The 11,188-nt window shown below is 41.6% G+C and overlaps 1 protein-coding gene across 1 annotated transcript; it reads left to right on the top strand.

The window, feature by feature from the left end:
- The first annotated feature begins 1,920 nt into the window (after nt 1-1,920).
- On the top strand, nt 1,921-7,815 carry LOC145449909 (NXPE family member 3-like). Its single transcript, XM_080328348.1, has 2 exons — nt 1,921-3,060; nt 5,667-7,815. The coding sequence occupies exons 1-2, from the start codon at nt 2,341-2,343 to the stop codon at nt 6,699-6,701; spliced, it is 1,755 nt and encodes a 584-aa protein (XP_080184474.1). The 5' UTR covers nt 1,921-2,340; the 3' UTR covers nt 6,702-7,815.
- Nucleotides 7,816-11,188: the final 3,373 nt, after the last annotated feature.

Below are 11,188 nucleotides of genomic sequence, written 5' to 3'. Positions count from 1 at the left end.
ATGCTGGGATTCAAAACTGAAACTACGTCTTCTGGAAGGCTAATTGGGACTACAATATTGGTATGCTCATTTGTAATTCAGCAATTGGTATCACGCTGTTGCTTTTCGACAGAACAATACGATGACGCTTGTGGGGATGGTGCGAACCACTGAAAGGCTCTGGTTCGCGTGAACTTGACGTACTGTTGCCAATTTGAACCCTACATTTCCGTAAAGTAATATATTATTGCACACGATGTCTAGCGACAAATCAGGCTACAATATGCCATAGGGCTGAAATACAGGCTGACTTTTAAAGCATCACCGAATGTATAAACTGGAACAATCAGATACTATATTAATTCATAATTCATAATTAAAATCTATATATTATGTGGCTTTTCCAACAATTTCGACGAGGAATAGGAAGGGAATATATGTGCAAGCTCAAATGGGGCGTTTCTGGAAGAAATACTAGTCCAAACACATGAATACCACAAACATCAACATAAGAACCCACCGGGCTCGCGACCCTTAAGCTAAAAACCGCTCGCAGAAACGGCGATCAAAAACAAATATAAAATAACATTCATTTGCAAAAAGAAGTCTGATTGTAATCGCAATTACAAGATAACGGTATATTCATAGAGTCGGTTTAGGGCAGGCCTTATGGATGCTTTATTCAATGATGGTGGTTCTAAACCTGTGGGTAGTTCTAAACCTCTGGAGACGTTGAACGTAATTAGCTTCCGAAATAGGCCGTGAGTAAGTCTGGGCAAATGTGCCGACCTTTAATTAGTAATCAGCTCACCAAATGTTGAGCTCGTCCACAGCTTATTTTCAAATTGGAAATGGAGTCGCGACGTTAAACGCTTGGAAACCACCGGATGTGCGGTGTTTATATAGCTCAGTGGTGCAGTGCGCACCGGCATTAGGCTGATAAACAATGCGTGACATGAGCATGACTTAACGATGTACATTTACGCTCCTTGCATTTTCGAAGTCATCATTCCCCACCAGCTCTACCTTTAAATCTGATCATGTGGGCGGAGAGAGGATCAAAATCATACAGTAAAATATGAAGAACCAATATTATTGACACAATTAGTTCAAATGATTTAACAACGACCAGATGCATAGAGTAAGCACCCAGAAGTTGCATCGAATACCCTACGCCCTACGGGATGCCTGAGATCAGTGTTTATTTGGGCGGAAGGGGCTGAAAAATGTGGCTTATCGGCCCTGGTTACAACTTACAATACACAACCACCTGCTCCTGAACCGGATCGTGACCACCTCTAGTCGATAGACAAAGCGTTGCTGATGTGACGTCATATTGATTGACAATGTGCTAACACATCATTTTGAAATTCGCTAGTGGGCGCTGAAGAGCGTCTGGAATTTGTGAAACAAAAATATGGCAAGCTAAGTCTACAGCATTATGTAACAGTATTTTAGGTCCTGTTTCTCACATTTGCCGATAATTTGATTAAACCATCCCTGTGCGCACGAAAGGGCTGAACGTATATTATTGCAGATCTAATCTAACACTTAGACTTCATTTTTCTAGTTTAGTAATATACTGCGGCAATTGAAATTTCATGATGCATATTCACAATTGAACGACCTACGCAAATATGGTAGCGTATACATTAATTTTTCAACACTTTATACGATACTATAAAGTTACTATAACGTAAATCGAGTCCCTTATACTTTATACACCATTCCAAGAATTTATTACAAACTGTAACAATGAAGAACGTGTTTCCATGAATGCAGTGGTTTATTTTAATTCGTGTAATATAAGGTCCACACCATCCTTAGTAACAACAATAAACAAAATAACGAAAGAATTAAATACATTGAAAACAACAAGAGATTGATAGGAAATGTACCAGGTACCGAGCTGTCAGTTCAAGCGCATCTGGAGCAAAAAAATCTTGTGCTGACACAAGCGTTCGAGTGCTGAACGGATACGCACTAATGGAGTGCAATGGGCCGCAAGAACTGATAAAGCGTCGCGAAAGAATGGTTTACAGCTCGAAATGAGTCAGAAAGGAAGCGATGTTCTTTTGATAGCATCCATGGTATAAAACACCGCTTGGTACAGATCTGATGTAGGAGGTACCAAAAGGAATGTCGCGAGATATAGATTATCAATAATTTCAAACATTTTAAACAAATTCATGTTGCAGTTCAGATTCCTATTTGCACCAAACGGTGGAATACACTATTTTCGTTTGAGGTATAGCGGATATCGACGCATCAAAATCTTCTACGCAGGGTGTATTTTTCCAGAGAAACTGTAGGGATTACTAAGGCGTCTCACTTGTAACAAATATCGCAGAGCACGAGGCCATGAGCTCCTCGAGACGTATAACCACCAACTTTAAAGACGTACATGGAATCAAAATACTAGGATTCGCCGTTGCCGCCGTTAGCACCTGTACAATAATTTACCTGACGCAGGCGATATCTGTATTCGTGTTGGCCGAGCAGCCAAAACAAGTCCCCAGACTCAGAATGGAAGGAATTCGCAAGCACATATATGAATCCCAGTGGATTAGTATATTTCCTCATCTCAAAGCCATGATTGCAGTCGTGACAGATGGCAATAAGTTTTTTATCACCAGCGCAAGGCACACGACAATTGAACTTCTCAATGCCAACCAGCTTCGAGTGGGCGGAATCATGAAGGCTCTGATAATCTCCCGCAGCGAGGCTAAACAAAGAAAAACTTACGGTGGAGATTTTTTCTACGTCATACTTCGACGCCCGGGTTCGAACGGTGGCGATGGTGTAACCTGTGAAATATCAGATGAATCAGACGGACGATACATTGCATCATGCATTATGCCGTGGAGTGGCACGGCTATGATAGAAGCCCGACTGATCCATCCCAGTGAATCAATTTATCAGTTAATGAAGAGATATTCATCCGAAAAAGAATTCGGAATTCGCTTAATTACAACGATGCGCACCGCGACGAATGGAATTGAGACGACCGATTGCTCTGTTGGCTTTCCTGACAAAAGGCATCATGTTACTTTTATCATTATTATATATCTCCAAACCGTCGTTCTATGACAGCGGTTCACAAACGTATTTTAACTGAGCGAGTGACGACTCGATTGTTCTCCCTTTGTTAGCCCACATAATGGCCACGGTCCTAACATTTCATAGTCCATCCAACTTCGCACTCGAGCTACAGGATTGTCACTCGGTGATTAGCATGGTAATTGCGTTATCGAAGTCGGCAATATATTGGTGCGTGCTGATCTACCAGATACTCGACTTCGGCAGCGACATTACTATCATTGAGACACAGCCTTGAAACTTGGTACAGAGGTAGAAGACAGCATCAGAATATACCATGTTTAGTCATGTCATCCAACTCGATATGGAACACAGTCAAAATCAAAAAAGACCAATAGCGACTTTAATTACTACTGCAGACAGATAGATAATAACAAAGTAATCAAAGGCCTCTGGGCATGACAATCACGTGATTTTCCGAGTGTCCACAGCACGTTTGAGTACACGCTGGTCTAACGTTAAGATTGTAGTGCAGTTTCATTCAAAATATCAAGTATATTCATTTATAGTACTGACGTTCCGGTGTCCATTGTTACAGTCTCCCCATGGTACATTTGTTCCCGGTCTCCCCTTACGGCGGAGCATGGACCGGAGCTGGGTTGGATATCCGGAGGGTATTTCTCATTTTTAGACGGAGCCGGTTCGGAGTGGGATCAGTACATTTTCTGATACGGCCTGAGTCGGATCGGAGCCGGGTCTGTACTTTTTACTAGGAATAGGACAGCCTTACCCCCTTCCACCCTCGAATCAATATTGTTAAAGTGAAACGTTCGTGGAAGCAAACCACGTGCCAAGTCCAAGTGGGCATAATTAATTGATATAAGGGCTGATCTTGATCTTTGAGTTTTAATGTCCTGTTTGCATTGCTTCAATCAATGTTCAATACCATACTGTGAGTAGATAATTATTATGGGAGTTTTTCGGACCGGATCACGCTCATTTCTAGAATCTAGCCTAGGAGTCGGACCAGAGCTTTAAAATACAGGATCGGAGTAGGACCAGAGAATTTATCGATCCGCTCCGCACTACTCCGCAACCCCGAAAATTCTCTCGCATACCCAGAGGTGGTCAAAGTAGTCAAGAAAGCTACTCAAGTAGAAGTAGAAGTAGCGACGAAAAAATCTACTCAAGTACGAGTAGAAGTACTTCTTCCATAAGCAACCTAAAACTACTTGAAGTAGGAGTAGAATTGACTGACTTTAAAAGTACTCAAGTAAGTAAGTAGTTTTGAAAACGATCCTAATTCGTTCACATGGATTGTAAAAAGGTACAAATTGAGCTATGCGATAGGTGACGAGCTTGATTCATGTTGATGCATACCAGCATGTATCCAATTTCCGATAGCATAAGCAATAAGTATTAGTCCACATCATGTGGTGAAAATGATAGTATTGATATGGAAATGCGATGCTAATCCTCTGATATCTCGAACAGCACGTTTTAGAAAATAGCATGATATGGCGCCATCCCCCATACTATAAGGACCGTACTTTAGTCGAAGAGCAATACGGAGAAGTTGTATAGGATACGGTGTAATCACGTTGCGCGATTAGTAAACGTTAATAAAAAATATGGTGGACCGTAAAAATGCCATATTGTGTAGCTTTATTTTCAGAAATTGAAGACATTACTACACTTGCTTTTATACTTCAACATGTATGTTATTTAGACAAAAGAACTGATATTAATTATAACTCAAAGTATATGATACTGGGAATTGAAAGTGAAATATAAATACTACTTCTAAAAGCAAAACATGTATTTCATGTTTTTAGTCCAGAAAGTTTCAAATGTGGTATGCTAAAACAGCTCTAAAACTAAAAACACAGTCAGAGTCCACTTTTCCAGCTTAGGACACGCCATGGACATGCTAGATTACGATGTGACAAGTAAATGTTAGATTGCGAAACATCAGTTTCAAACATTATGATGAGCCATATATACTGTGATGAATTATTTCATATGGGTGAAGGGCGACAATGTGGTGCGTACGGAACCACGCCCACCCTTTACCTAAATTATATTCACCGATACTTTCGTGAAGTCACACCGGTCACTCCGTATCCACTGCGCGCGAAGCGCGACGAAAATTCTGGGTTTTACTACACTTTTATGAATATTAAATGTTGTTACTCCGTAAAAACAGCCCCGAAATTCCTCAGGCTATCTTCCTGATTGGAAGATTGAACTACTTCTACTTGACAAACTGAAAATAGCGAAAAGTAAGTAAGTAGATCACAAAATATTACCAAGTAGAAGTAGAAGTAGCGAAAATCAGATCTACTGGAGTAAGTACCAGAAGTAGAGGAAAACTACTTGAGTACTTCGAAAAAGTAGAAGTACTTCGTTACTGACCACCTCTGCGCATACCACGGTTTAAGAACCCGTGTTGTATGGTATTAAATATCGTATGGATATTGTATATGAAGGGGCAACATGCACTCTGTTGAGAAGTAATTCAATAAGGTCCCAATTTAGATTTCAGTTGCATTAGGATTTGCATACGACCGGTGTCGCCACGTGCAACCCAGGCTTGTGAGGGAGGGTTGAATTTCTGAATAAACCTGATGTAAATCTGGCCAATATAAATTCAGTTATGTTTTGCTTCTAATTTTCATTTCAGGCCCGAAGAAATATGTGACTACACCAATCCGACGCATGGGGAGAAACGAACTTGTCTGAAGCCACCTTCCGGAGAATGTCCGAAAACTATAATAGATCAGAAAAAAGTGGCAGAAAAAAAGTCTCATGGCGTAGCAAGTGTTGATCGGATGTTTTGTAGCGAAGATAATTACTTGAAACCGATATCTGGATCCGGAATCGAGATCTCAATTCTAAAGACAGAAAGAGCAGACAACGCCAATAGTCACACCGCTGATAATTTCGCTGATTTGTCTAGCACTAGCTTGGATCCTATGCGTCCATCGGGATGGTTGTACGCTGGGAAATGGAAATCATTTAAAACGGCAAGGTCATTTGGCCATGACATCGCGACGCTGAAGACTTGTTTGTCTCACAAGAGACTTTATTTCTTTGGTGACTCCACTGTTAGAAATTTATATGGTTACTTGGTACGAAGTCTCAAAATCAAAGATTACGGACTAGATAATTCAGTTGCGTGGTCTCGGGGACGGGACGGGGCCTCATTGGATATGAACATGACAATCCAGTACCGGTCACATGGTCCGCCTCTCCACAACCCTGGTCCAGAAGACACACGTCCGTACATGAGTGACTCGTTTGACGCTATTCATGAGGGTGGCAAGGGTACGGTTGTTGTTTTTACAATAGGGTACCATTTCCATTATTTCGATCTTGACGTTTTCTTGCGAAGATTGAAAATAATAAAGCAAGCAGCACTTTCCATGCTAGAACGTCTGACAGGGGCTAGAATCATCGTTAAAGGTCTCCATTATCACTGGGAAGAAAGCTTCGGAAGGTCACCCTGGCTTACCTACAGGTTCGTGACAATGTTACGTCACGAGTTCCGGGATGTTCCCGGGATAATTTACATGGAACATTGGGATTATAGTCTCCTGCGTAACAACAGCGGACTCCACCCTAAACGTGAAATACTGATAGGTACGTTTGATATCCTAATAACGAACTTATGTTTACTATAGCGAGTTAATGCTGCTCTTGCTCACAAAATTCGGGACGGTAATTCTAGCAATGTGTACCGTGCTATGCAGTTTGTACTGTCTGACCATCAGCACCGTAGGCCTACAGTCTGGGCAACTGTATCGATGAATATGTCGAATTTTCAAATATTTGCAAATCTTTAGCGTGTGACAGCATATACTTCATCTAGACTGCTACTTTTTCTGTTTAATTCCTAATGTCAATTGATATTGTTTCCGTTTGCTTCCATATCTAAATAACTTCAGGTGGGAAATTTGAGATATGGGAGTCGAGTTATACAAGGATGTTCTGGCCAACTCAATGGCACATAGCCTACATATCATTCACCAATTGTAGGAATCAATATGTTTCTAATCACATTATCTGTATACATGTGAAATAGGGCATCGTTATGTTTGTGTATTATTGTTGATATTTCACCTGCTGCGACCCCCTAAAGCAGTGGTTCTTAGCATTTTTCCTGCAGCGCCCCTTTTCAAAAATTGCCAAGGTCTATCGCCCCCATATTTTAAGGACTGTAGTAAAAACTAGGAATGTTGTGAACCTCTGAAAGATTCAGGTTCGTGTGAACGCGAACCTTTTTGAAAGGTTCTGTGTGAACGCGAATGTGAACCTGTTGACGTCACGTGACGTCTTATTGCTGATTCCAACCCTGCATTTCAATGATGTGATATATTAATGTCGCTAAATATATCAACTGGGGAAATCAAATGATATGATGATTCCATAAAATCAATATCTTCCGTCACTTTGACAACATTTTCGACGAGGACTTGCAAGGGAATATAAGCTGACGCCTTAACGGCCTTATAGCCCATGGTCAATATATTCGGCGTATGAGTATTGCCACGTTGTTATTGAGGAGAGTGTAAGACGGTTTTCTATACTTGCTACCGATATTACCCCATGCTCGTTTAGTGTTCATTTTCATGCTGCCATTTTCATGCATAGAGTGAACCGCAGTTGAAATGCAATAAATTTTTGAGATTGTCAAGTGGCATGCTCGTTTAGTGTTCATGGATTTCATGCTGTCAGCGCCATGCATAGAATGGCCCGCAGTTGAAATGCAATACATTTCCACCAAATATGTTATAATGACGTGAAAAATTGTATCATATATGAAAAGGGTTCACAGTGCAGAACCTATCAAGGTTCGTTTGTGAACGTGAACCTCTAAATTACAGAGGTTCACACACAGAACACGAACGCGAGCCTCACGTTCACACCATCCCTAAGTAAAAACAATGGTCTGGAGGTCTAAGTCTGGTCGGTCTATTCGGGTTGGGACTTTAATATTGGAAATATTTCGCGTGTGAATCGAGCCTGATGACAAATGACTAATTAACGATATATTAATTTTATGAACTATATTTGCGATCAAATATAGGTTGTTATGACAACCACCGGGTACCGGCTCATACCGTCAGGTTTGAACTAGGGTTAGTTCGGATATCAATAATTTTCACTATTCGGATAACGGATATATCCGTATAATTGGAATTTAGCTAACCGGTTAACCAGATAATGACTGCTAAGTGAAATAATCGGCTTCACGAGGTCTGCATGAAAAATGGATCGCAAAATCATTACACAGTGTTATTGTAGATCTTTACGTACACGCGCAGTACGACCGAATACGAGAAAAATCACACAAATTTAATGTTCACTGCTTCTGCAACGCCCTCGTTATAAAGCACACTGCATCAATAGTGGCATCCTGTAGCCGGGACCGGAGTTTTGTAACAAAGAGTCAACTCGTATTAAATGCCCTTTCTGCTTCCACAAAATGGGCTAAATATAGTAAGGAGCGCTTCCTCTTTGCCCGTTCTTCTGTTTAGGTGTCCAGTACTGGAAGGACGAGTAGCTGATACTGGAATTGAGGCCGACATCATAGCTCGCTGTAATTCCCCCATGAGAAATTCACATGATCAGGCCCGTAGCCAGACGAAAAATAAGAGGGTGTTTTAAATAAAACGAGGGGTGTTTTAAATAAAACGAGGGAGTTTAGATTTTTTTCGAATTTAGTATCAGCGGAAATCAATTACGCTTGCACGCACGAACATGTTTGCGAAATGCAAACATTCGATGTCATTCAGTTTCGCGATGTCACTCAGTAATCACAATCGTTGATCATAATAGTCTTAGCGGGATATTGTCTCCAAGCCACCAAGAGATAGGAGCCAACGCATGCCAGGCCCGAGACTCGATGGTTGCGCCAGCGATCATATCGTTCGTAACATGCCTATTGCAGATGCGATTGTGTAGGCCAACGATAATATCGTGAGCACTAGGGATGGTGTGAACCTCTGAAAGGTTCAGGTTCATGTGAACGCGAACCTTTTTGAAAGGTTCTGTGTGAACGCGAACGTGAACCTCATGACGTCACATGACGTCACATTGCTAATTTCAACCCTATATTTCAATGAAGTGATAGCCTATATTAATGTACTGTACACGGTACCTAGCAATGCCACAATGCTAAAGTACATATTGACGTTTTAAACGTCGCCAAATGTATCAACTGATAAAATAATCCCATAAAATCAATATCTTCCATCGCTTTGCCAACAATTTCGACGAGGACTTGCCATGGAATAGAGCTCATGCCTTAACGGTCTAGGCCAGACCGGAAAATGTATTCGGAGTCTGAGTATTGCTACATGGATATCGAGCAGAGTGTAAAACGGGTTACTATACTTGCTACCGATACTAACCCGTTAACAAGTTATACAGCAGTAGCCAACACCCCAATCGCACGGATTTGGTTTTTATGATACGGTATACATATGAAGTCAAGATTGACCCCGTATACGCCAGCTAGATAGAAAACGATATCAACGTCATTCATTGGTGAAATAAGCATCATTCACTGGCTCCATGTAGTGTATTTGGCTCTTGATGTTGTGTGATTGCGGGTCAAGTTCATGCAGAGAGTCACTAAATATTCACAAACGGAAAGCTGGATATTTCGAGCAAACGTTTGTAACAAAGCAAGCTAAATTTTTGAGATTGTCAAGATGCATGCTCGTTTAGTGTTGATTGTTTATGCTGCCAATGACATGCATAGAGTGGCCGGCAGTTAAAATGCAATAAATTTGAACCAAAGATGTTATAATGAAGTGAAAATTGCAATACATGAAAAAGGTTCACAGTGCAGAACCTACCAAGGTTCTGTTGTGAACACGAACCTCAAAATTTCCGAGGTTCACACACAGAACGCGAACGTGAACCTCACGTTCACACCATCCCTAGTGAGCACCAAGCCAATGCAGATGCGATAATGCGGGACAGTGATGGGTATAATGTCCACAGAGCCTATTGCAGATGTGATTCTGCCAGCGGAACTATAGGCTTGCTAGAGACTCGAAAAATCAGGCCAGCAACGATAGCCGACTTTGCTGCAATCAATGACCTAATTTGGCGAACTTCCCAGCGGAAGATTGCGTCGCGTTAGGTTACACGGTGCATTGACGTATCTCGCTAATTGGCGACACGCTTCTCGCTAATTGGCCGCACGAAACACTGATACTACAACTTATTGAAGCTTCCTAAAAGTGTAAAACGCATTATTACCAATACTATTTTATCCGGTTAACCGGCAGATTTATATCCGGATATCGGATAATAAAAAAACCTGCGGTTAGCCGGTTAACCGTTATCCGGATAATCCAACCCTAGTTTGAACCCGATGCACACATCTAGGGTTGTGTCTAAAACAAAAATAAATTTAAAATACACATGTTTGAAACATGGCCCTTGTTTAAAACATGTTTTTTATTGTTTTTTTTTTCTACTTATGATATCCTAATGATGACGAATGCCTTCGAAAATGACGATAAAGTGATTACTGCGACTGCACGGCAAGGAATGCTCGAAGAAATTTCTTGTATTCAACGAATATTTTATTGCAAAAATCACTGAGTGGATTCCACGGCACACGGAGCAGCATAGAGCAACAACTGCTTTACTTTTACGACATCATCGTCAATATTGATCATAAATAAGTCAACCTGCATCATGGACGGATTTATGAAATCGTCCCGCCCTTCAAGTCGACTGAATATACCATTTACACGACTCAAAAATGTCGTCAGGTATGTATCATCACCCAGCAAACACTCGATGTCCAGTTGACTTCCGGTGGAATAGCTGGCAGGACATCCGGTAACTTCCGGCCGTTACCTCCCTGGAGTGGGTTTGTCGACAACTAGAGACGTCCTGTCCACTCTCTGAGTGCGTCTGCAATGACGTGCTGTGGACATGAAGCGACTCCTCATGGACGCGTCTGACCGAGCCTGGACGTCACGTGGTTCCCTATGGACACGCCTGACGTACCGTGGACATGACGCCACTCCCTATGGACACGCCTGACGTACTGTGGACATGACGCCACTCCCTATGGAAGCATCATTCGCCCCCTTTATCATCTCCACTCCATACCTGGTTCAATGCCTCACGGCTAACAACA

The sequence above is a fragment of the Botryllus schlosseri genome, chromosome 11 (genome assembly GCF_051294905.1).
Source record: "Botryllus schlosseri isolate E-star chromosome 11, Bs_hap1, whole genome shotgun sequence".
NCBI lineage: Eukaryota > Metazoa > Chordata > Ascidiacea > Stolidobranchia > Styelidae > Botryllus > Botryllus schlosseri.
Note: the sequence above shows the minus strand (reverse complement) of the source record. Positions and strands in the feature narration are given on the sequence as shown.

Bases quoted from the DNA above. Each gene is read 5' to 3' on its own strand.
- LOC145449909 (XM_080328348.1), top strand. From the start codon at position 2,341: ATGAGCTCCTCGAGACGTATAACCACCAACTTTAAAGACGTACATGGA. The intron at 3,061-5,666 runs GTTCTATGACAG...TGGCCAATATAA, and splicing joins TTATATATCTCCAAACCGTC to ATTCAGTTATGTTTTGCTTC.